General features: G+C 42.8%; 1 protein-coding gene across 4 annotated transcripts in view; it reads right to left on the reverse strand.

Annotated features, from left to right (window-relative positions):
- The window catches only part of LOC144721585 (actin filament-associated protein 1-like), a 46,922-nt gene extending 23,326 nt beyond the window's left edge, over positions 1-23,596 (reverse strand). For 2 of the 4 annotated variants that reach the window (XM_078599322.1, XM_078599319.1), the window contains exons 1-4: positions 23,405-23,596; positions 7,737-7,865; positions 6,478-6,549; positions 4,139-4,236 (exon numbers count right to left, since the gene is read on the reverse strand). In XM_078599322.1, the coding sequence (XP_078455448.1) occupies positions 4,139-4,236; positions 6,478-6,549; positions 7,737-7,865; positions 23,405-23,420 (315 nt within the window). In that variant the 5' untranslated portion in view covers positions 23,421-23,596. The remainder of the gene's footprint in view (positions 1-4,138; positions 4,237-6,477; positions 6,550-7,736; positions 7,866-23,404) is intronic. The other 2 variants (XM_078599320.1, XM_078599321.1) reach the window with 2 other exon arrangements.
- Positions 23,597-27,047: the final 3,451 nt, after the last annotated feature.

Genomic DNA, 27,047 nt, shown 5'->3' on the forward strand with positions numbered 1-27,047 from the left:
ACCGGATTTTGCGTGATGGTTTCAGCTCCTTGATGAGATCCGCAAGTTGTGGTTCATTTTTTCTTCAATAACATTGACGATTATTTACAAGAGTAATTCACCATTGTGCAAGTGTGCACATATGTATATATGTATATGGCAGTACTCATTCCACCTTTATAGACCCACATTTTACTGAGTCATAATTAATCTTAGCTGCCTGAAGTTTCAAAGAGATTGTAAAAAAAAAATGCTGGACCATAGCCACATATAGCACTGCAGCTGTTCTACATAAGAAACATGCGGAGACTTTCACTCCCACGGGCAATTACCGGCACAACCCGCTCTATTTATAAATCAAAGTCTACTTAAATAAAAAAATATTTTTAACGAGTCATAATAGCATCAACAAATTGTTTACATTTTTTTTTTGCATTCAACAAAGTGATGTGTTCGTACAAGCTGTACAACGATATCACCAATAAAGTAAAGCAATTGCAATTGCTTCCTCACACCACTGCTGGTGGAGGGGGATTCCCTTAGAGAACTCCTTTGGAGGATATTTGACCTCCTGTTCAATGCTGGCCAGAGGACTTTGAAGCTTTTGGAGGGAATACCCACACTTTACTCCACCGCGTGCAATCTGCCAGTCGACAAACTCTGGTAAACTCATTTATACTTCTGGGTGAACAAAGGCAGGGGAAATTTCGATTTAAAGCTTTCGTGACTGCAGGGATTCATCTTCTTGGTTCTTTCGGTAAAGTCACGTAGAAGGGAAATCATAAAATAATAAAAATAATAAAAATAAAATATAATAAAATCATTCTCACGACGTTTCGGCCACAACACAAGCAGCCGTCCTCAGGTGAAGACCAGGTCTGTCGCTGACTCCCCGACAGACCTGGTCTTTACCTGAGGACGGCTGCTTGCGTTGTGGCCGAAACGTCGTGAGATTTATTTTATTATTTATTATTTTTATTATTTTTATCATTTTATTATTTCCCTTCTACGTGACTTAACCGAAAGAACCAAGAAAAAGGCATGGGAGTTTAAGAAACTTGCCCATTGTTTCAACGATCACGGCAGGAGATGGAATTGAACCAGTGACATCTGGATTGCAAGTCCATTACACCACAGCAGCATCCTATATCAGCGTTGAAAAATAATTAAATACAAAACGGGGTTCTCTTGATTGTCAGTTCTTTAGTGTAACAATGAGTTAACTTTTCTATGTAAATCACTCAAAATATACTTTTCTATGTTCATGTTACATGCATATCTTTATTTACATTTCAGGAAACAATTTGCTAACACACACAGATGAAATATTTTGTTTGATCTGAATTAACTCTTAGAGTGTTGAAGTAGAAAGAATGAAAACCTGCAACAGAATACAGCTAAAAATAAATTGCTCTTAGAAAACCGAGTTCAAAAATGAAGGTCGTTTTATAAATTTGGAAATTTAAGCACCACGACATTCTCAATAGAGCTCTGTTCGGGCTACCAAATCGTGTCTGAATATGCTATTGTGAGCTCCATATTCCTACGCAATTAGTTATGTGCCTGCTATGAAAAGAGGCACAGTTCATGCCAACCATTGGGCTTCCAAGCTTCCAAGAAAAGAATATGGAATTCATGAGTGATAATTTGCACAAAACCCTACATACAGAACCCAAACACTATTTTGGCTGGAATCGATCAAAGAATCAAAGAATGGCGGCCATACTTAATTTCAGCTTCGCTCTATGACAGCCAGCAATGGAAACTAAACAAATCTCCACCATCTACAGCGACGAAAGACGCTCAAGCCATCTTGTAGTTATCGCTCTGTACGCTGACATGTGTATTTTGAGACACCGACCGGCATTTAACCCCCTCAATGCACAATTCAGTTTTGTGAGTGAAGAGGCTTTTGGAGGGCGGCCAGCTTCTCTCCCACAGAAAGCTGCTGGGAGGACATGCCGAGGGGACACAGGGAAGCTTGTGCTGCCCCAAATGCTTTATGTGTGCACATGGCTACCGGAATTTATTTTGGAGCGACTGAGCTATAATATGAGAATAGGTTTTCCCCTTTTTTCTGGCAACAAAACAGTTGTTAGGATGTTAAAACATGAAACTGAAACCTTTTACAAGGAATCATGTCTGCATTAAACACAATACTTGTGGTCAGAATGCAAACAAGAAACGTACTTTGATAATATATGTTGGTACTGACAAAGGAGGCCCCATGATGAACTATTATGTATTGAGATTTAAAGCCGTTTCCTTATATACTAATTACCCAGAGAGCTTTGAACGATTAAATAACTGTTACTTAAAAAAAATCATAAAAAAATGTAAGGTCAGGGGCATATAATAATTCATTCTTTGTTTAAAGTTACAATATTAATTCTATACATGCTGAAATAAGAAAATACATTTTAATGTGTGCGTTTGTAAAATGATACTGCACAATGACAAAAAATATTTTTTTAGAAAACCACTGTAATCGTCACTACAGTATTTTTACTTTTTTTTACATTTCAGCTTCACCTGAATAATTTGGTCACATGCGAGCCACCGGTGAGTGAACACATGACCAGCAGTGAGGCACTGAGATTATTATAAACAGCAATAGTTCGGAAGAAGCTAAAATACTTTTTTTTAAAACTCAGGTTACTTTTAGGACCAAAATAACACCTTTAAACAACAAGCAAACAACATTTACCTGGAAGTACCATTGTCCTGTGACAAGCTTGCCTACTTAGGTTAGGGTTACCAAGAAAATAGCAGCATTTGTAATCCTTAAAGTGTTCCCTCACGTCACCAGCAAAGCAATATAGCAAACGCTCTATTGCTCTAGAAAATAATAAGGAAACCTGCTGATTAGACGATGAATTTCGAAACCAGGCCAGAGTTTTCTTTCGCTGAAATTATGCACTTCCAGAAGGCAGTGTGGCTGATGGAATAGGTAAGATTTAATTTACTTCATGTAGAGGGACGATTATGTGAAGGAAGCACATTTTGTCTTCAGTTATTTTATTGCTCTACAAGCTCATGTTCTCACCACGATAATGGGTGCCTTTTGCAATCGCACAAAGATCACACCTGACTTATCCAATCCTGATCTTGTGACCACACCTCTGCAAAGGCCAGCGTTGTTGTAGAGCAATGCTCGCCAATTCAGCCACACAACATTCGACATTGTCTCGAAAAAGACACATCTTGCCAAATGTGTTGCTGCACATAGTTCCCATGTTTTATTTTCATATGAATCAGCCTCCTATGGCCTTCGGGCATTGTTACATGTAACCTCAGACTCAGACCTGAGCAATGTGTGAAGAAATCCATATAATGTAGCCAATGGCATACAACATTATTTTTAAAAAAACTTTCCGCATATTCCGAGCAGATGCTTATTCGCGTTAAATATGAGCACACCCCATTTTGGCTTTAGAATGTGGGTGTGGTGAGGAGTTGTTTGCTTGGAAAGGTGCCAGTGTGTTTGCCTCAGGTAGTTTCTTTAGAAAAATTGGTAAAACTATATCACCATCTGGAAATGTACAGCCAGTCCCATGATTAGAGCATTCAGTCAGGCAAAGTAAAGACTGCATGCTCAATCAGTTAGGAGCTACAGGGAACAGTCAGTCATCGATAAGTGCCTGATTTCGCTACAGAGTATGATTACGTTTTGGCTATAAACCAGACACCGACATATCAAGCACTTGCACTGTGAAGAAAAAAAGAATGGGAATAAAATGCCCATCCCTTGTCCCAACATCACAATCCTCCATGGCTCTGAAATGTGTTATTCAGCTGTTAAAAAAAAGATACCCTAAACCTGCCAGACAGTGGTTAATCTCCTGTACCGTTGTGAAGCTCGATGTGCTTTATTTAGTACTGACAACTTTCACCGATTTCAAGCGAAAAAATGTCTTGAAACCCAAACAATAAACAGAACTTGTTTTACGTAACATTAAGTAAATAAAATGACATAACACAATTCTAGGTAATACCTCGCTCAAGATAAAGGCACTGCCAGTACCATCATAACAAATAACATTGATAAAAAAAACTCTTGGAACCTGTTCTGAGGCCCTCTGTGGGGTTATCGTTCTGACTTGCAAGCGAGAAATGTGGGAGAAATTCAAGGCAGGTGTTGTTTTCTGTATTGACTCACCAGCAGTAGAGGCAGTGGGATCTCTGGCAGCGGGATCTGAGGTCTGGCCGGAGCGCGGGATGCTTCTGATTTGTGGCCGGTGGGACGCCAGCAGTGTTCTGTGCAGAGGGGAGCCCGTGGGGATAAGGTCTCTTAGAAAAACCCACCGCGCTGACACTTGTGCCTCCTTTCCACTGCACAACCGAGCCATGCTGGTGCCATGGCCGAGCCGGCCCTGCGAAGCATGGTTTATAATCAGAGTCGTGCCACTGATGTTGCATATGAATGATTCGGTAATGCCATGCCATCAAAGTGTACTGACTGACGTCACACTAAATTTATATATGGTGAACTTCTTTTGCACCATACGTAGCAAACCCTGCTAATCATCGGAGGTACGGGGAAGTACAAACATTTCTAAATTTCCCCAACCCTGGTCCTACATGGCCTAAATCCAAATTCAGATGTCTCGTGATACCAGCGTATCACGGTTTGGTTGTGTGGCTCGGCAAGGCAAATAGCTGGTGGAAAAGAGCCAATACCTTGGGGCCCTCAGTCTTGTATGGCATGGATGTGCCAGTGGAAAAAATGGTATTGCCGTCATAATGGTGAATGCTTGCAAATGCTCAACTTAAAAAAAAAAGCATCACTGGCTCAATAAAAATCTAAGCAGAACAAAAGTCACGTACAACAAGTGCCAGAAACAAGTGGTGATATCTGTCGGAGGGACGCAACCGTAAAACACAGCAAAATGTATACTGTATAAGACAACTATTGCATATAGACCAAGTTCGATATGGTTAAATATAGAGATGGATGACAGCAGGCTAGTGTGTGCTCTTGAAAATCTGAGCTTGATAATGAAAAGTAGCAGAGCAATGTGCCTAAAGAAGATCTTTTTTTTTAATCCGAGTGTATTATCTAGTATGTAACTATGACATGGATCGAAACAAAGAAGCATGCAGAGGTATTTGCTTGGAATTATATTGAGAAACAAAATTAGGAGCACTTGGATTAGAGAACATACTACTGGACTGACCGACCCCGACTGGACATGTGTGAAAAAAGAGCTATGTAGCTCAACGGATTCCTCCAGTGTAAATAAAGATTATGATGTTTGAGACCAATCGACTGTAAAAAAAATGGAGGCTTGGGCAGAACACGTCGTTAAAAGAGATGATGGTCAGTGGTCAAGACTAATAATGGTGTGGCAGCCAAAGGAGAGAAACTTGCCCAGGCGTACGTCTACCGCGGAGATGGAGTTATTAAATCAGCTTGTGTGCAGATGGTCGATGCACTGTTACGTCGCAGGATCATGAGAGAGGGTGACATCTTGAGCAAGCCATCCTGAAGCAGTAGGTTAGTCTTGGCTAATGCTGATGATGTAGAGTGTTTAATTAACCAGTTATTAGGCATATAGCAATCCCTTGATTATTTAGGAATTCTTAAGTTTACAACACACGTGTCAAATCCTTTGTACAAAATAACACATGATTTTTACTAACTTATGCTGTATACATTGAGTTCGTGTATGTATGTTGAACTTCTTCCACACCGTGCATAGCAAACTATGCTAACCTGAGGCAGAAAACAACAAACTAAACACCCCTGCAGCCAAAAGAGGCGTAATATTCACCTCCAAAAAGCACAAAAATAAAATAGTATATGATCGAATCGCGACCAATGAAATGTGACAATTCATTGAAATGCAAGGGGAGAAGAACATCGTTACGTGCCTCACAAGTAGCACAATGCAATATTGATTTAAACAATGCAGAGAAACGGTGGGTGTATTCATATGATAGAGAAACGCCATTGGTCATACACACGCAGAGGGAAAGAGCAAGTTGTTTAGCATAGCTTTGGATAAGGGCAAAGTCGACTGTGGATTTGTGTGGATACATTGTGACCAGGGGGTGAAGAATGTCAATATCAGATGCAATGGTGGCGCAACGTTTCACTTTACTATATATAGCATTAGCGTGGCAAATAAACTCAAGGCCGCATTGTATTTACACGCACTATGCAGTGAGTTTATACTCTAGCATCTGTTTGTAATTTGTTTTTGCCGAATACTTAACGATGGTATGCTGAACTGCAAATTACACAACAAAAATCCCACACAGGTCAACTTGGACGTACGGAAACACACCGATGTAGACATGACGAAACTGGGCACAAGACATATGCATACACAATGCGTAGAAAAGACAATGGAAACCTGTACTAAATGACCACGTGTTAATCGACAACAATGGTTAAGTAGTGCTTCATATGAAATTATTTCAAGACAGGCCATAGCAAATTAAGGTTTAGACCGTTAGTGGTTACACGAGAGCCTTATAGATCTGGGCACATACCAAGAACTTGCCATAAGCTCGTTCCGTTTCTAGAAAGGTCATAGCTCATGTAAATGTACTCTTTGTCCTCCACTGTGGAGAGAGCAAGGGATTAAATGAGTGCAAACATCTGCGAGTTTTGCTTTACACACTAGGCTTCAAACGTAAAACAGGAGTAGCAGAGATAATTCGGTAAATTGAGAAACATCTTTTTAGGCAGTAAAACATTATAACTATTAATTCAAAAAAGTATATAATTATATAACTTTAATTATATCACTCTCTCTGTCTTTATATATTTGTACATAAGAGAATGCTTAAGTTTAATTTGTTAATATCACACATTAAATACACTCATCGTTTACAAAATAGCTTGATGACACGCATCATGTCAGACGGATACGAGGGGTGTGACAATGCATTGATTCATATCGATTCTTAATGCTTGCGATGTTTTTTGTTACATTTTTGGCCATACATCATACTTCGCTGCTGTGACAAATGTAGCCACTGGAGGCGCAACTATGCGTCGAGATGTTGAAACCACATTTTTTAATAAATTGCAATAATTAATACATTTCTGCAATGAGTGGCAGGGGGTAAATCATCACACCTGTAATGTCATGCTATGAGACGCTCGTGAGGTATACGTATGTTTGTTCAGTGCAAATGTTAAATATTTATCAAATAAAGACTAACTTGATGCCACAAAGCATAGCAGAAAGGCAAATAGAAATGATCCATCTATATTGTACTTCAAATATATTTGTAATGACCAATTTAATAGGATAGAGTTTTATATGCAAAAAATATAGCGTATTTATGTGCTCTGTAAAAGTTTTAAACATTAAGCTAACAACGACTTAATAACTTTAATTATCTGTTTGTTTCATAATGAAATGAGCCACGATGGGCCCAACTTGCAAGCGTAGTACACGGACAACAATACATTTTTGTGGATACGTTGGCTTTAATACAAAATGACAGCAAATGTCCCATTAAAAACATTGCTAAAGCAACAGCGGAATCCAGAGAAATACAAATTCCGCACACACTGCACTCTGGTCATATTGTAGAGTTAGCAGATTGCAGAGATTTTTCCCTTCACTAAATTATTGTTTTAAAAGCAGAGGCAATGTTTTTGCAGGTGGGTACACTAATTTGGCAGTCACCCACACACATATCCTCTTGGCTGCCATTTTACAAATCGTGTAAGTCTATCGTGGCCACTTATCTATAGTGCTTGTAGAATCTATCGGAAATGAGGCCTTGTACGTTACCATCTGGAGGCTGCAGCTTGCTCATCAACGCCACCACGACTGTCTTCTTCTCCTTGGTAGCTCCGCTCAGATGCTCTTTGTCGAGCATTACCAGCAGGGATCTTATCTCTGGCAACAGTTCTTCCAGCACTGAAAAAAGAAACAACGTGATGTAAATTGTCATTTAAGAAACGCAAAACCATGCTAAATATCATATCTAATGCCCTTTGCTGTCTGGTCACAGAGTGTGTTCATTAAATTAAGATATCTCCTCAAGTAGTTGAACGCAAGCTGTTTGTTCTTGTGTTTGTTGGGTAGAGAATTCCATGCCACAGCCCCCCCCCTCCGCCACCTTCTGAAAAGTACGCTCGGTGTGCCTCTCTTTAAGCGGGGTTCGTGAGACCACCGCGGATAGCGGTGTTGTCGTTTCTGATTAATTACTGGCGACAGGCGTGCACAACTACGACAAACACTTATACATAGTCAGCCAGAGATAATTATTCTTTAAATGCTGTGGAACTGGCAGACAATCATACACGCATGATATTCCGGAGTCCGTGATCGTATTGGCTCGTGCCAATGAGTAATACGGCTGTTGCATTCAAGAGAACGCTGATGATTGATTCAGCGTGTCCCGAAAGCAATTGGGGAATGGGAAAATATCGGCGTCGAAAATAATCCAAGGCAAGGTGATTCCTACTCCAGTGAGCATTTACAGCCCTGAGCCAGTGGAGGAGATTCCACATCCCTGTTGACTTCCCCAGAAAGTGGAACTTATTTTATCGATTCCAGAGGGATGATGGGCCGAGTCAACCCCCACCCCCCAATGAGGATATGAACTCGCCATTTCCAATTGTGAGCAAGCCACTCGGCAAGGGGAAAGCTTATGAATGAATGAATGACGAAATACAGCAACACATTTTATATTCATTTGAAATCCAAAACATCTCTTCATTCTTGACATTATATTTCACGAGCAAGATATCAAACGAGGCTCTATGCACTCAGAGAAGCATTTGTGAAACTTCTCCAAACCCCTCGTCGTCCCATCTTCTCTCAACACCAGAGCCGGCCCAGCCACTAAGCGACCCTTGCAATTGCAAAGGGCCCCGTGGCCAGCAGAGGGCCCCCCTAGAGTCACTGCTAGCTAGTGGGTGAAAAAAATCATACATCAAAGGGGCCTCCAACCAAATTTTGCTTAGGGCCCCCAAATGTCTAGGGCCGGTTCTGCTCAACACACACCGTCAATTCCTTTTGCACAGAGTCCCTTGTTGACTGTATTTTCAAGGGCTCACAAATTCCCATCAGCAGCACAGGTTGGAGGTAAATCTTTCGGGGTGACTTACAGCTACCACTTAGCCACACTACACAGACTCCACTGATGCGAAAACCAATCTTTAACTCCAAGTCCAGATTGAAAGGGGTGCTGTACATCCACCACACAGGTTAGTCTATAGGTAGTAAATAAGCTGTTTAACAAAACATTTCAAATTGTATTGGTGGTGTGGCTGTGTTGTGATTGGCGCATTGCTATCTAAAAAGCTGGCAACCTGAATTTGATTCCAGCTCATGGCGAAGAGCAGCGAATTATATCTGAACCAGTCCTGGGCTTCACCAACCATCCATTAACCAGTGCGGTGAGGTATGGTCAAACAACCCCCACACTCAGAGGAATGGCTACGCCTTCCTCCAGCAGTGGATTGATATAATATAACGGGCTGTACATTATTATCGTTATTCTAGTGCCAAAGCTTATACAGTAGCGAGGAGGAAAGCAATACAAACAAATATGAACGTTTTTATGCATTTCAAATACGAGTTGATATATCGTGCGATTTTACGGATTGAATGAATCACTTTCCACGGCTATCCTATTGAAAGGATTGCTTGTTATTTTCCCGTAATGTGCAGCCGTGCAAAGGGAGGAGTGGGCTGTTGGAAAGGCATGGGGGGCTGGGAGGGAGAAGAGGGAGCAGTGTGTGTGTGCTGGGGTCCACTGCTGCACAGGAAGGAAACCACGGGCCCTCCGCCCAAAACGTAAACAAGACCTCCATTTAACAATAACCTTGAAAGTCTCCAACTCAATTCCGCTAAAACCTAGCATGCAAGGACGTATATCAACGTCGTCTTTTGACGAATTTGATTGAAGACTAGGAACAACACACACACGCACACATAGCACAAAAGGTATCTGCTTTCTAATAAATGGCTGGATGTTGAAAATCACGAAAGTATTCCTTTAATATATATGATTGCCATGCTCAGCAAGTTTGCCCAGGCCGACCATGGCAAAGCAAAACAGAGGCTGACCTGCGGAGTTCCCATGAAGCACCCAGGGAAATAAACGTCACAAATGGGAAGCTCCACGATTTCGAAAATAAATTTCGGACAATCTTAATTTGGAGCTTTCGTGACTGCAGGAATTACTCTTTGGTTCTTTCGGTAAAGTCACGTATAAAGATAAAAAAAAATCAATTAAATAATAGCATACTACGACGTTTCGATTGCAACACAAGCAATCATCATCAGGTATAAATGAAATAGCAACAAAAATCTAACCAGAAAACTATAGACAGACATATAAGCAGACAGATATCACCAAGATATGTGTTGCTCTCTCTCTATGTATCTTGGTGATATCTGTCTGCTTATATGTCTGTCTTTTCTGGTTAGATTTTTGTTGCTATTTCATTTATACCTGATGATGATTGCTTGTGTTGCAATCGAAACGTCGTATGCTATTATTTAGTTTATTATTTTATCTTTATACGTGACTTTACCGAAAGAACCAAAGAGAAATTTCGGACACTTTAAAGATGTGCGTAATCATTAGCATAATCAGGATATGGATTGTTTTACTTGTGCATAGCATGTCACCCGAATAGGATTGTAATTTAGATATAAATAATGTGCCCACCTTTATTGATAAGGGAGACATTTTCATAAAATTTGGACTAATTTACTTTTTCACTCATATTGGTTCATTTAGGTGCGTGTAAGTGTCAAACTGTTCACTTATTCCACACATAGGCTTCATTTTCTAAGACTCAGCTTAATTAATACACCTTCAAAATTACATCCCATATGTATTATAAGTGTGGTTTTGAAATTTGCACTGTGAGAATTCCTACATTTCTTTTGTAACTGCTCCTGAAGTAGCAACTTCATAATGACCTAATATAGCAGTTGTGTTTGTTAATTAGAAGCTGGAATGATAAACAAACAAATCTGGATAAGTCATTAGAGTAAAGTAATTTCTGTCCGTGCAATTAAAATTATGCATTTCATTTTATTCTAACTTTAAAAGAGAAATCATGAAACACTTAAACCAATGTTTATTTAATCAAAACATAGTCCACTTAGTGAAAGCACAAGGACTCATAACTCAGGGTCCCCTTGAGTTTAGCCTGCACAGGATTTTGATTGTAAGGAGATAAGGAAATGTGGTCACAGACTGTGTACTTTATAAGTATAGCGATCTTTTGCCTCTCATAAAAATGTATCCTGGGTGGAAAATTGGATTTTTTTTGTATTTCATGTGCAATGATTTTAAATTGAACAATGATTTTCAACAGAATGCTCAATTTATTATATTAATTAGCAACTCTGCTTTAGTTCAAGACAAAGCCTTCCTTATAAAAACCATGTCAGCTAACTCATTTTGGTCTCTGCAAGTCGGTACCACTTTACCCCGAGTGAAACATGAGTTGGTGATCAAAGCTGCCTTTGGCGTTGCAGGAATTCTTCTTGAAATACGACAAATTGAGTGAGGAGGATCGCAGTTAAAAAGCAGCCGCTGGACCATGTCCAATGAGATTATATACGGACAGTCTGTCAAGGTCCTGGTGCACAAACACCAGAACAGACCGGCGCTCAAACCAAGCCTGCTCTGCACAAGGCAAGGAAGACTGAAATATGGTTATGAACCACTGATCACCATAGAAGCCAACCAGGGTCATAATCTGTCTGGGAGGTCCATGCAGACCAGTTTTTTTCCCCAGCATATTTTGACGCTTGGTTTTGTGTCCCAATTGTTCAAGTCAGCATTTTCATGTTTCTTCATCTCCTCCTCGGTGATCACACTGTGTGTTAAATGGACCGTGGCGGGTTACTCACTAATGGCCTGGGAAAGTTACATTGAGCCACACTGACAGGTATATGATTAACACAATTACGACTAAAGTTCGAAATTATGGCCATGGTTGACATCAAGTGGTGAGTGAAATCTGAACCGGTCTTGGGTTCCTCCTTTAGTAACTCGCCGCGGTGGCGAGATATTAACTACATCGCATGGTATGCAGGAGGTAGTGGGTTCAATCCTGATCTTGACGCCTGTATATTTGGAGTGTGCGTGTTATTTTCGTGGTTGCATGGATTTTTGTCGGGGTCCTCTGGTTTTTCCCTCCACATTTAGAATCAACATGCGTTTAAAACATTTGGCTGCTATACATTTCCACATGATCAGCCACTTCGTTGAGTTATCATGTCACCAGATTGCTTCTGAAAAAGAGCGATGTAGTTCAGCGGGCCTTCCCTGGTAAAATGAAAAATAGTTAGTAGTTAGTTCGTGGTGGAGAAAGGCAAATGATGGCCAACACGGCATGGCAGGTTTTTTTTGGCATAAGTAGATTGTCAATGGGCTACAAATTAATTATTGTTGTTTTTATGATTATTATTGCACATATGTACAAGCATATCGACACAAAGTACGTTACAGTAATTGTACATGACAACATGCGTTTAATTCTTCAATAAAAAACATGTGAAATGGCGACACAAGACATCCAGCAGCCGTGGCTGCCTTGCATTTAACTATTCCGATCCTACTACAAAGAATAGGAGTGTTTAATACCACACCCCCAGGCCAACATTCCAAATAGCCGCAAAAACAATGGTGGCTTTTTTTTGCATCAGTTTCCCCACTTACCACCCGAAGTGAATCAGAGCAGGGGGAGGACTGGTTGTATCTGACAGAAACACGACCGTGTCAGAACGGTCGTGTCGTAGCGGGGTGCCTCAAGAGTGCCTTTGTCTAAGCTCGAGTTTAGGGGCAGAGGAAGTCACCGGGGGTCTGACCACAAACACATACCTTGGGCTGTCTCTCTCACCTCCTTGCTGGGGTGGGGGTGGTTTGCTGAAGCCAGCACTTACTGAGCAAGCATGATCACAGACGTTTTGCAAAAGTGCCACAGCAGACCTCTGCTGGATTCATTTAAGGTGTTATGTGCCATAATAAATAATAATTGGAATGCATTACAGTGTGTTTTTATCTGCAGTTTATATTGTTGTTAAATGGTGTAGTTAACTTTCGGAAATATAAATATGTCTAGGACAGTGCGATAAAACTAGGCTGAAGACTTTTCCTCTTATCTTGTGTTTCCCCCATCTGTAAAGTGATTTTAATTGCATGTTACATTTAAAAAATACCTCCAATTTGTCCCTGTTGTGAACATCAGGATTTTCGTACTGCATCCAGAGATGCGTTTTAAATACATAAATAAACTGGCATTTTCCTACATTCAATTAAACACCGCTATATAAATCTGAATTGTATTCTAATGTACGTGCCAGACAACACCACACAAACACTTTTCTACCATTTGTATTAAACACAAACTTACACTGAAATTTATTGCAGGTGCAGTCGTGCATCAGTTTCCCCACTTACCACCCGAAGTGAATCAGAGCAGGAGGAGGACTGGTTGTATTTGCAACGTCCGGTAATTGCCACCACTGACCACGGTCTTTGGCTGCGGTCGTCCTTGTAAGAGCTGCCTGTTTAACTCCTCAATGTGCCATACCAGATGAAATACAGTCTGAGTGTTCACCCCACCCCCATAGTTACAAGAACTAAATCAATTCCATGCAAGGGCAATTTAAGGCATAAGGTACATATACCATGCCTTGTTTGTGAAACGATTCATTGTCATATGTTGTGTCTAAATATACCTGGGAGGTCTAGGCCCAAGAGATCTATCACATTGAGACCCCGAGGCAAAGATATTCTGGTTGGAAGCCCCCTGTCGGCCGAGCTAATAATGTATCGTGGGAACATTATCAAATTAGCGTCTTGTTCTTTGGAGGGGAAGTGCTGCCTACTGGCTTTTGGACGTAAAAGATCCCATGAAATCAAGCGTGAGAGCGTGCCAGCGTGCGTTGCAAGTCAAGGCTACAACCAAATCTGCCTGCAAATCTTTACACATTTGCTAAATATATATCTACCACACTTGAAGGTGGGAAAGAATCTCCTTGGACACAGCGTAACTAATCCAGTTTAAAAAATTTAATGGCATATGCGGAGCTTCACTGGCAACGCATTAGTAATGATACCTTATAAATCAGTTAAACCCAGGGCTTAATTTCAGCCGGTTCTGTACGGGTCAGCGACCCAGAAGATATTTTCACACCCAGCACACTACATCCAGCTTGCATGCCTCTCACCATGGCTGTGGCTACGAGTCATGTGCGTACTCCAATCTACCAGCAACCTTTAAATTTTATTCCGGAAGAAATGATGCTTGGTTGCTGCTAGAGAAAAAGTCTACGCTATAATCAGTCACCCCAAATTAAAATGCAAAGAGTGAACAGGTTGTGAATCTGCAATTGTTAAAGGTTTTTTTTTACGTTCTCAAGCTCCACAGGGAGCTTATTCCTGGATACACTTCAATCGTCCGCGTGGGATGCACCTTCATGAACGCTAGCTCTGCATGTTTGTCCACGTGGAGAAAGAGATGGAGACCAGGCCTGGCCTTTACTGATAAAAAAAAGATATTTGAAGAAAAAAAGATGGTGTGTGCCACATCTGTGATCTATGAGCTCTCTATTATTGTTTCAGCTTCTGATACTTAGAGACACTGTTGACATTATAGCCCCCTGTCAATCCACTGCTGGATGAAGGCCTCCCCGCTCCATGACATTTTCTTTGACAATACTTCACCATGCTAGTCTATATAGGCTGATGAAGAGGGATAGAGGGGGTGGGGGTCCTGGACCGCTTTAGGATCTCACTCCTCGTATATGTTAGCCGTGGCAGGGAATCAAACTCAGCTTGCTGGGTTTGTAGCACAATGCACTTAAAAGAGCACAACTACTCCCTCAAATGCTGACACTACTCAGGATTAACAGTCAACCAGAGGCAATGAGATATGCAAAAATAATGTTAGAATGGACGGAAAACATGCCAACATTTTAAACAAACCTGGCAAACCCCTAACAGGTCCAGACAAATGGATGTGGACTGGACTGTGGTATACTGATTAGACTGTGGTCAAAGTCTATCACTCTTTCATCCGATTCAAACTCCATGTGCCATCATGTCAAATTAAATGAATGCTAGATTAAAGGCTATAACAAGGCCCAGCTTGCCCTCTAAACAGAGACGGAGCTTAGGCAATCATTTAATTGAGTAGAGACTGGCATGAGTCACAGATGTGGAAAAAACATAGAAAGTGTAACCTTTCAGCTCAACAAAACCTTGAAGTTTCCAACCATGTACGTTATTACACTATGCCTTAATAGTTTTATGACAACATTCAAATCTTACACTATGCTATGAGCAGCATGGCCACTTAATAACTGCAGATGCTTCATCTTCAGCACGGCACTGTGTAATTCTGGATACTATAAAGGAATGGTGCAGCCAGTGCAGATTCAGACTAAAAATCAATGTTTTACGTTGATATGTGTTATATGTACAACATTGGCTTCAAATCATCCCTGCAGCCACCAAAGGTGCTTCTATTCACTTAAAAAATAATATTAATTATTGAATTTAATCGTGACCCTATTGTGAGAATTGACTGCATCGAGTCAAGCCACTGCTGCCATGCTGGTGGTCATGGGGTTTTGCTTGACCATATTTCACCATGCAAGTAAGTGTGATTTATGTACAATGAAGAAGGACCATTGCCTAAAACATTGCCGATTGTATCGTTTTTCTATTTCGGCAGTGTTAAGTGACGAATGTGTTGAGTTGTTTTGTTCAGTGTGGGTTGAAGGGAGGAACCTACGACCGATTCAGATACACAGTAATTCGTCACTTAGGCAGGGAATCAAACCTTGCATCGCTGTGTTCATAATGTGCGCTACAAGCGACTGTGCAACCGCTTAATCACATCTCGAAATCTGTAACTAAATTAAAAGCCACGCTTTTCCTTGCAACATTCGGTACAGTGCAATGATTGTTATAGACATAAATATTGAAAGCAAAACAATGCTCGCTGACGCACCGAAATGCCACATGCTGAATTACTTCACAAGGCAATGTGATCTTATATAAATAATTAATTGCCCGTTTCACCAACGAAACCAAGCGGAACACAATATATAAAGACCCTCTCTCCTCACACTTGTCTCACCGTGCCTCATAAATTATGTGCTACCTTCCCTGCGTTTTGCATTTGGTGCCGACAGACGAGCACCAAACCCAGACGCCCGTGGAAGGGCCCCCGCTTCACGAATGGTGACCTCTGCTCCGGAGGTCTGGGTGTGATGAGGATTGGCATTGACCACAAGTATAACCCGTAAAAACAAAGTTTTTCACTATAAATCCTTTACATGCGTGGCGGCTAGAGTCTTCTCGTCCTCTGGCTTGAGATGGCTGCCACCTATGGGTCAGATGATTGTCTGCCAGTATTAAGCAATTGGTAATTAAATATTTAATTTGTTTTCCCTAAACAGTGTAAAATTTTGGGAATTTTTTTTCACGAACATTAATTGTCTCGCACAACGAGTCTGTGTGGAAAATGTCAGCTCGATTGGATCACGGGAAGTGGGTTAAAGAACGACCGAAAGATTTGCACGGTCGTAAGCAAGCAAGCATGCAAGCAAGCAAGCACGCAAGCAAGCAAGCACGCAAGCAAGCAAGCACGCAAGCAAGCGAACTTAATATAAAGGATTTAAAAAAGAAGGCGGGTTTCTCTCTCTCTCTAAGGTAGTTTATTCAACAGCGGGTTAGAACAGCAAACACTATCGCAATGCAAAGGTTATTCAACTGCTGGAAGGGAGAACATGCAATTGAGAATTAAAACACGTGGCCCACTTAACGTGTTATTTTTTGTTCAAATAAGAAATCATAATTTGGATGTAGTGTAATGAAAATGAAGTGTACCTTTCATTCCCCCCCAAAAAAGCTAATGATATCACGAACCATACATTTCGTTGTTTGCGTTTAGAAACATTTGAAGAGGGTTATTCACTTTACATTGTAATAGTTGTATAGTTGTTTGTGAGACTATCACTAATCCACTAAATGATGGTCAAAGCAGAAAAAGTACTGTTCCATTTGTAATGAATTCATGCCACTCTTAAAATGAACATTATTCTGGGTGTACCACACATAGAAGGATCTGGCTTCCTCTCAAATAAATAGGAAGGTTCGAGTGTAGATTACATTGAAGGATGGAAACAGCTGGAAAAACAAACAAAAGCATGTTATCAAATTCTAATCAAAAAGTAACCCAGGAACTTTAAAAAGTGCAAATAAATAGAAATTATTTGGGATGTGCTAGTTATCATTTTACATTGAAGTAATCTCCTGACTTGCTTATGAGCTTTCATTTTTTTTATTCGTAGTTTACTTTACAGCCCTTTGCCACTTTTCTGCTGGATGAAGTTGTGGGGGATCTTTTACCACACTTCACGAGGTTGATGAAGGTGCTCAATCAGTTCCGATATCACGCGTTGCTGATGTCAGCCGTGGCTATAAATTGAACTCAGATTCTGGGGTTCATAACGACTACGCTAACCACTGCTCCACCGCTCCCCCCCCCCTTCATAATATAATTATTTAAATTAAGCTTCTCAAGCTGCTGTATAAAGAAGCCGAATTATAATAATGAACGTTTGCTCGTGAACATTGTCTCACACGTAAGGGTGCAACGTGTTGTAGAAGCTGCCCATGAGTATCTAAACAATTTTTTACTTAAAAGTGGTTGTGAAATTTTACATGCAGAAAGCTGGTCAAGCAGTCGAGGGCACATGTACACATGATGACAATAATCCCCTCCACCCTTTCTGGCAGCAAAATAACACTTTTACAATTCAACAAAGTCTGCTCGGCTTAAGACTAAATGAGAAACATGTGAGAGAGCAAACGGTCAAAATGTGAGCTACAGCGCGGTGGCCAGAGCTGAAATACTACAGCCATTGTTTCGGTCGAACAAGACCTGTATGCTGTTTACCACCACGACGCCATCAATAATGCCACCACACTGCTTACCAGTCACCTTATTTTTGCGAAATGTTCAGGGGTGGGGGAACCAACCAAATCTTAAAATACTGTAACACAAGGTCCACTTGAATAGCATGTTTAATCAAAGCCAACAACGATTTATGTCAGTGGGTTTAAAATGATTGCAGCCCAAAGCCACCGAGGAGGGCCCAGGTGGTAAATGGAGAAAGCTGATGCGGAGGGCATAAAGACGACCATCGCAGCACCCCAGGGCATGCTGGGATTTCTCATACTAATGTACCAGCTGGGGCAGCCCCTGATGGAACCACTCCCTGTTCCCAACCCCCACTCAGAGAAAGCCCTTAGCAGCCAACAAGGAGACTCCCCAGAGAAATCCAGTTCAACTGAACATCTCATATGGGCTAGCATGGGACACTTTTATTTTATTATTTGTATTTTCCTGTATACGCCCTGGTTTAAAACATATAAATGAAGCAGTAATAACACTCCCCTACAGTACTGGCAATGTTTTCACAGTTGTGCTGTATCGCTCTCCGATGTGCTTTTGGGTTGTACCGTGTGTCGTTCTGCATGATGTACGACGTTTCGCTCCACTTGGTGAGAGCTTATTTCAGGAAGTGAATTGAAGAAGTATGTCTAATGAAGCATCGAACATCGTTCTGAATAACACCCAAAGGCACATCGAAGAGCTAGTAAGCCCAATACTGTAAAAGTATGCACGTCTTGGCGAAGCGGTGTCTCATGCTCATACACAAAATAGCCAAATCAGCAGAGCTGCACGCGTTTTACTCACGAATGCGTCCCATGCGAATTAGCAGCACACTTCCCAGAACACTCCTGTTCAGCTGTCTGCATCTGCCATCAGCAAACCCTGTTTACAGACAGTATCAGTGCCCCACGTGTCTCTCAGTGTGTTTCATCCCATTGCAGCGCCCTACAATAAAACCACGCAGTGTGCACAAAACGAATACGATCGTAAATTATTTACAAACAGTGAAAGTGTCCCATTATAAAGTGAACATGAATGGAAATCAGCGTGTGTCAAGTGAAGGTTGCAGATGCCTTAGGTGAGATACTGCGAAGAAAAAAGTACGTTCCAAAAAGAGCATCAGTGTCTGTCGATCCGCAGCTTATCAGTTATCGCGTCGCCAACGTGGGGTGAAGGGTTATTTGGCTCCCATGACGTGGCCATGAGAGGCACATGGCTGTCGTCACACCTCCTCTTGCAGACGCTTCCTGTCCTCGCATTAATGCTGATGATGATGCAACGCTCGGGCAACACATCTTCACAACGACAGAACAAATCTTAAGGCTGATATGTAGTCAGCATTCACACATCATCACCAACATAGCATTAACCAGGAATTAGGCGAATCTACATTTTTTTTGCGTCTGATTTTCATTAACATTTCCAGTAACAGATATCGCGTAGGGCCTCGAGTCTGGCATAATTAGAAACATTGCTTTGGCATGTGGATGTTCACTGTTGCTTGGCAATAAAGCCCCAAAATGTGCTACGATAACACAGATAGAGCTGAGGGATTCACGTCTGGAGGGTCTATCTTGTTCTGCTGTGCAAATGCGGTCAATGAAGGAGTGTACTTAAATACAGTGCACACATCAGCTGTTTGTATGGAGGAGAGTGCAAGCAATGAGAACAGTGGGTATTTGTTAAACTTGAGAAGAAAAATTCGGGGCGATTATATATTGCACTAACCATCTTGTATATATCGACCCGTCACAGTGCTCTGAATGTGTATGGATATTACACTGGAGCGGCCTGTAATATAGTACACTATGTATGCATCCTTTGTTTACAGTGGCTGCATCTGTTGGGAAAAATAACATGTTAGCGGCCAAAAGAGGAAGCACTTGTGAATCCCACGAGAAGTCAGCTAATGATCAAAGGGATGTGCACAGTCGATGCCCCAAAATGTCTCACTATTTAGTGGCAACCACGAAATAAATGTGTCACCGAGGAAGAAATGCACGGCCCCTTTGCTAACCGTTAGTTTACCAAGTCCACTGGCCAAGACTGTACAAATTTGTGATCACCCAATAAAAAAAATATTCAGAAACGCACGAAATTACAGTCGATCGAAAAATGTGCGAAACAAGAGCAAAGGCTTAAATGTGATAAATTATTTGTGTGCCTATGCACGCATGACTGTGTGCACGATGCATTTCTGATGATTAAGGCACCTTGCTTCGGTGCTTTTTATGGGCACCGTTTTGTCAGTCAGCTGGGACGCAGTCACACTGGGCTTGGTGATCTCAGGAAGCAGCAGTGGAATGGCAGGATGTGGAAGAATCGCGTACATCCTCTGCAGGTCGAGTCTCATTTTCAGCCAGGACGTGACGGCTCTGCCATTGTTTCTAACCCTCACCTAATGGCATTTGACCTTTTGACAGGATGGCTTTCCACTACCAACAACACCGGTCGGAAAATGCACTCCGACAAGCGTAAGCAATTTCGCAACAGCTTTAAGACTGAAACATAATTCAGGCTTAATGGACATCAGGCTTCTGGGGCAACATGACATATGAAACCACTATTAAGTTTCCAGCTTATTTTTCAGGAGGCTTATTTTACGGTTTTGGTAAAAAAAAATATCATATGATGGTAAGGGTGATCTTAGCAGTTTTTGTTTAACGTTTAACTTTAAAACGCCTCATTGCTGATGATTGGCCCTCCCCCTCCACCTTCGACCCTTAGTGATATCACGATGTAAAAAAAGAAAGCCAGCACTGTGGCACTGGATCATTAATTTTGAGTGTTTCAGGAACGCAGACAATGCTTTCCGATTCATCAGCACACACAGGGTGTGTGCAAGTATACCATCGTGATTATACTGATTATGCATCAGAGATCAGAATCCATCAAGTGTGGCACAGGATATTTGTGTTTTTAAAAAAGACAATTACCGGTTGCAGAAGATACTGGTTGTCACGGTGACATACAAAAGCAAAAAACATAGTACAAAGATCTAATAAATAATCATATCAAGTCTACCCATTCTGTATATCAACATTTCCACACTGTGTACCTATTGTAAACATATTTTTGTATAATAATACAATGGCAGTACTCAATCTGCACTGTCTGAATTCATTGTATTTATTTGAAGAAAAAGACTACCAGTGATAATAATGCTTTTTATTTACTCAGGAAAACCATTCTGAGTCTCAACACTCTACCTTTCGAGGGTTCTGCGTGAGAATGTTTTATCATTTCCCTGAATGGTGTGTTTGACATGCACACGGTGTATCCGAACAATATCCAAGTACACAGGGAGGTAAAACCTCAAAAGCTCCACGTGGATTCGAGAATCTACCACCTATCGATCTCACAGCCCATGGCTACAACACTCGAGTGCGAGGGGTGCGAGTAGCAATCGTGACACATTTAGTTCTTCTTCAATAGCAACGGCAACACAGCTGGCTGAGAAAACCCGGGGGAAAGCCCTCCAGGGATCACAGAGACTGGAACTGAATCGGGGTCACTAGGGCAGAAGCAGTACACATATAGCCACTGCACACAACCCTGCTACTGCCGTATGCCTCCAATAGCGCCCGCATATCACACAATGTTTGTTTTCATTGAATGCCATCTGATAAAACGGGTTTTTTTTGGCCTGGTATATCAAAGCGGTTATCGATAGTTCGTATCGTACATAATAAACAAAGAGCCATGCTGCGGTGTTTACAGGATAATCTGCTGGACGAGCAATTCTGAGATGCCCGGTTGAAAACCCGGTCAAAGCAGTTGAATCTTTGGCCAAGTGATTTAATCAGACATTGCATCTCTTTGCCCATGGGTACAGCGCAGGATCGTGAGAGGTGGTGGAGGCGTGAGAAGGCCTTCATCCAGCAGTGAACTGGCCATGGCTGCTGCTGCTGATGATGATTATTATATTTCAATTGGTGGATCAGCAGCTGAGCCACTCGGCATTAGTCCCCATGATCAATCAGAGGCATATCTGCAGCCAGATGTCACTGGATTGAATTATGGCTCTTGGTGCACGTTCACATTAACCGTTTTGAAAAATGAGAAACACACAGAGACAAAAACCTAAAATAGTGGCCACACCACAAAGAGGGTGGCCACGGGATGTCGGAGGGCCTCCATTACCAGTGTTGTGGATGATGCCCGGGATACCACCTAGATAACCACCGATTTGTTTACATTTTCTTCTAATTGCCCAGCTCGTTATTGCAATTAAGTGAAAGAATTAAACGCCGTTTAAATATTGCTACACGACAGTACTGTTTGCCAAGGGCTTAGATTTTTGGGGGATTTAAACAGACAGTGACCAATCTGCGCTCTGTGTAATCCAGCACACAGCAGCCTAATGCATCTCAATCGCTGCGATTTAAGGATTAATGACATACATTGCACCATATTGCAGTGCAATGTGTTGTCTAACGATGCTGATTATGAGCATTGAATTATTGTACCGTGTCTTACAAAGAGATCTTCATCAACCCGGACTGACCAGTGTGGTGAAGTATGGTCAAGAAACCCCCACGATCCACACGGGCATGGGTCGAGGGGCCCTAGGGCCCTAATCCAGCAGTGGATTGACAACATGTCAGGATGGTTGTTCATGCATTCCGCTACGAATATTTACAATACTGTCCAGTGTTATAATGTAATAATACAATACAAACGAGGTTGCTGTGTTTTATTATGCAGTACATTACTGCTTGTCGATGCATCCACTGCATTGCTTCAAGGACAAAGTCACCGGGCTATGCACCCGAGGCTGGACAGCGATTTCAAGGGGTCACCGCCATGCACAGGAAGGTGGCCAAGTTGTGGGCAGCTGAGGTCAGTGTGGCCAAATCCATTACCGTATTGTACGGCAACATCTATGCGCTCCCCCAATTTCATCTATTGGACATCAGTGGGGTAAAAAAAAGGAGCTTTAAAATTCATTTGATACCTCCAGACGAAATAAATATTCTGATTCTGATCTCGCAGTAGTCAGATGTGCGGGGTGGTGCAAGCAACTCTTCCATGCCTGTGCGGCGTGGGGAGGTCTCTTCCTTCCAGCGGTGGACTGACAAAGCGCTGTTATAATGTGCATGAGATGCACGTCCAGGTAGTCCGACCGCTATTCAGTGTCGCACGCAACAAAGGGCATATAACAATAGGGTTGGTCATATCAAGTCTACCCATTCTGTGTCTCAAGATGAACAGGAACTCGGTGCAAAACGTGCTTTTTCCGAGCCCTGTAAACAATGCCATAGCACTCGCTACAACGTATTACATGGGTGTTATATATATCGACACACACACACAACGCGTTTAAATGGCACGTGTCTCGCACACAATGCGCGCGTGTTGTGTTGCACCTCTCATTCATTCATCCGTTCCGCTCACTCACGTGGGCGGGACTCGACGACGAGAACAGACCCAATGTAACGAACACAGCATCCGGCGGCTACAATGTTACATTCGTCTCCAACCTCCGCTGAACAATTCGCCACGTACCTTTCACCTTGTCCATGGCTCGCCTTCCGCGTGAGAGCAACACAGCTGAGAGGGCTGTGTCCCCCTTCGCAAGGGAGGAGGAGGAGGAACGCGGGCGGAGGAGGAGGATACAAATCTCTGCTGCTCACTCAACCCCGACCCGGGTAGGCCATGGAAGGGGTGTGGATTGTGGAAAGAGGGGTGGGGGTCCGGTCTCTTTTTGCTCCCTCCCATCTTCTCCCTCCCCTCCCCCTCCATTCCCTCCCCTCCCATCCATTCCCTCCCATCCCCTTCCTCCCCCTCACTTCCCTCCCCTCCCCATCCCTCCCCCTCCCACCCCCCTCCCAGCCTCTCCCTCCCTCCCCTCATCCCGTCCCATCGCATCCCCATCCCTTCCAACCCCTCCCATCCCATCCCTCCCTCCCTCCCTCCCCTCTCATCCCGTCCCATCCCCATCCCTCCCATCCAACCCCCTCCCATCCCTCCCATCCCTCTCATCCCATCCCTCCAACCCCCTCCCATCCCATCCCTCCCCTCCCTCCCTCCCAACCCCTCCCATCCCTCCAATCTCATCTCTCCCATCCCCTCCCATCCCTCCCTCCCTTCCCTCTCATCTCACCCCCTGCCATCTCCTCGCATCTCATCCCTCCCATTCCCTCCCCTCCCAACCCCTCCCCATCCTTCCCCTCCCTCCCCGGTGTTGCGAGCGGGGTTGGATGGAGGAGAACCAAGGTCGGGGCCACGCCCAGCTTCGGGGCTATTTACGCCTCATTGCCAGTCTCATCGGCAGCTTGATATCGTACTAACTGTAGTTGATATACATGTGTGTGTTGGGGGGGGGGGCACTCTGTCAGCGGATTGACAACAGGATCTGTATCTGAATCTTTATTTATCCTGGAGAAATCTATGAGATATCCGTATCTGGACATTCATCATCAAGGGCCGATTGTGATTCATCGTGCTGTAAAATGCGGGAGCTCAGCAGTGCAGTACAACAATGGATTTTTGCAACACTTTCCCTCTGCTGACCACACAGCAGCAGCAGCCGACCAAGCCGGGTCTATGCACGGCACGACGTGGCCGTCCAACAAAGCAAACCCTCGAGTTGTCGTCCTTGGCTTCCGAGATCTGACCAATTTAAACGCATTCCGCGAGAACTGGGCGTACGCATTAACAATGCCACGAAATCCATTCGTTGGGCTAATGTATTTCAATAATAAGCGGAGGCCTTTATTCAATAGCACGCACCCGAAAATGTTCATTTACACGCAGGTGAACAGCTTCCACGGGATCCTGCGTTCGGATGTTTGGCCGGTTCCCTTTGTGAGTGAGTTGTGCGTTGTGGAAAGACATTAGCGCACCCGGAGAAAAGCCCATCACGGATATGAGAGGACTGCTCCCAATCCGAGGGGATACTACACACGGGGTCTGCATGCACACACGGGGTTTGCATGCACACACGGGGTCTGCATGCACACACGGGGTCTGCATGCACACACGGGGTCTGCATGCACACACGGGGTCTGCATGCACACACGGGGTCTGCATGCACACACGGGGTCTGCATGCACACACGGGGTCTGCATGCACACACGGGGTCTGCATGCACACACGGGGTCTGCATGCACACACGGGGTCTGCATGCACACACGGGGTCTGCATGCACACACGGGGTCTGCATGCACACACGGGGTCTGCATGCACACACGGGGTCTGCATGCACACACGGGGTTTGTGAACAAGCTGGCTCGTTCCCTACCACCTCATGGGGATCTCGCAGTCCAGGTGAATGCCATATTGAGTTTCACAAATCTGCGTGATCCACAAAGCCTCAATTACCTCCAAAGTGCTGGGTTACAGGCATCCGCCACCCCTTAAAACCTTTTTACCTGCACTCATACGTGCCCATGAGCAGCTCTTCTGTCAATCCACTGCTGGATGAGTGTACTATACGGGTACTGCTACAGGAAGACCCCTTTCTCACAGTCACTAGTGACTGTATTTACATATTCAACAGCAGCATTCACATTGTTTTCACCGTGTAGATATGCATGGTATTTGTGAAAGTTAAAGAAAATGTAAATAGCTTAGAAAATGTAAATGTCACCAACATGTGCATCCTCTTTGTTGATATACACCAATGAGTTAATGTCCTTTGTGGTAGTATACAATGCACTATATGAATGCGCAGGCCTTTGCCAATCCACTGCTGGATGGATGCCATTTGTTGCGGGTCGTGGGGGTTATTTTGTTCATACTTCACTGCCCAGTTCGGTTTGGTGAAGCTCGTTTAATTAAAGTTGTATTGAAAGTGTTGAGCCTTTTAATTAGTCGCATAACTGACGTCTATATGGCTGCGTGCATGAAAATGCGTGTTGTTACCAGAGGTGTGGACTCGAGTCATGTGACTTGGACTCGAGTCAGACTCGAGTCATGAATTTGATGACTTGCGACTCGACTTGGACTTGCATAACAATGACTGTCCCACCTATGAGATGTGGACTCGAGTCATGTGACTTGGACTCGAGTCATGAATTTGATGACTTGCGACTCGACTTGGACTTGCATAACAATGACTTTGTCCCACCTCTGGTTGTTACACAACAGATCTTCAGCTATTGACTCCAGGGCAATACCTTACTACTTCAGCATTCCGAAAAGGTGCCTACACAGGTATTGGTGGGAATAGATGAGGTTCACCTGCATACTCGTATACATTTTACGACGACACGAATACTACACATCCTTTGTTGCCACTGTTTTCTGCACGAGCTTGCATTGTATGTTGTATTACCTACCGTATTTGTTTCCAGTTGTATTGTTTTTGCTATACTTGGCATACCATGTCTTCCTTGCAACACAAGAGACTTGTCGAAATGTCCACTCCTTTAGTTATTAAGTCGATGTACAACCCCCACTTTAAAATTTAATACACTGGGTGGATGTGGAAAATGGGGGTTATTTTAACCAAATTTTACCACGCCGGTCAGGGCGGGTTGGTTAAGGCAGAGAGAAATGTACAGTCCGAGAATGGCCATGTTATGTATCTATATAACGAAGTGCAGCACTTTGTTACCGTGAATAATTAATTCCTGTAATTTATAGTACATGCTTTGCCATTCCACCTTATGGAAAACCATATGAATTTTGAATTACGACATCTCAGAACCTCAATTCCCCTTATCCACAGATAATTATCTGTGCCACTATCATACAGCGCATTGTGCTGAACAGTATGTAGTAAATATTGCTGCATATTCGTCAAATGTTACATCAGATCGTTTTAACCGTTAGATTTCAACATCAACTACAACACGTGCCATATAGCACAGCACTGCACTCACGACTCCGCCTTTTGGTTAAGTTCCATAACCGTTTTTCGTCGGCGAAAGGAAGTGGTTATTTCTGGAATTCTACAAAATGCACATGTGGGCGGGCGTCACAGATGGATTAGGGTTGCAGTGGAGGAAGTGACATCAACATTGAGTAAACAAACTCCCAACAGTGGACAGAGAATGGTTGTTCAGTAGAGGTGCATCTATACACTATTTCTTAACTTTATATTAGCATGCAAATTGAATATTTAAGCATGCTACTTGTGGTTATTAAATGAAAGATGTATAGTACTGTAGTTGCATGTTAATTATAAAAAAAAAAACGATTT

The sequence above is a fragment of the Lampetra planeri genome, chromosome 12 (genome assembly GCF_965212315.1).
Source record: "Lampetra planeri chromosome 12, kcLamPlan1.2.h2, whole genome shotgun sequence".
In the NCBI taxonomy this organism is placed as follows: domain Eukaryota; kingdom Metazoa; phylum Chordata; class Hyperoartia; order Petromyzontiformes; family Petromyzontidae; genus Lampetra; species Lampetra planeri.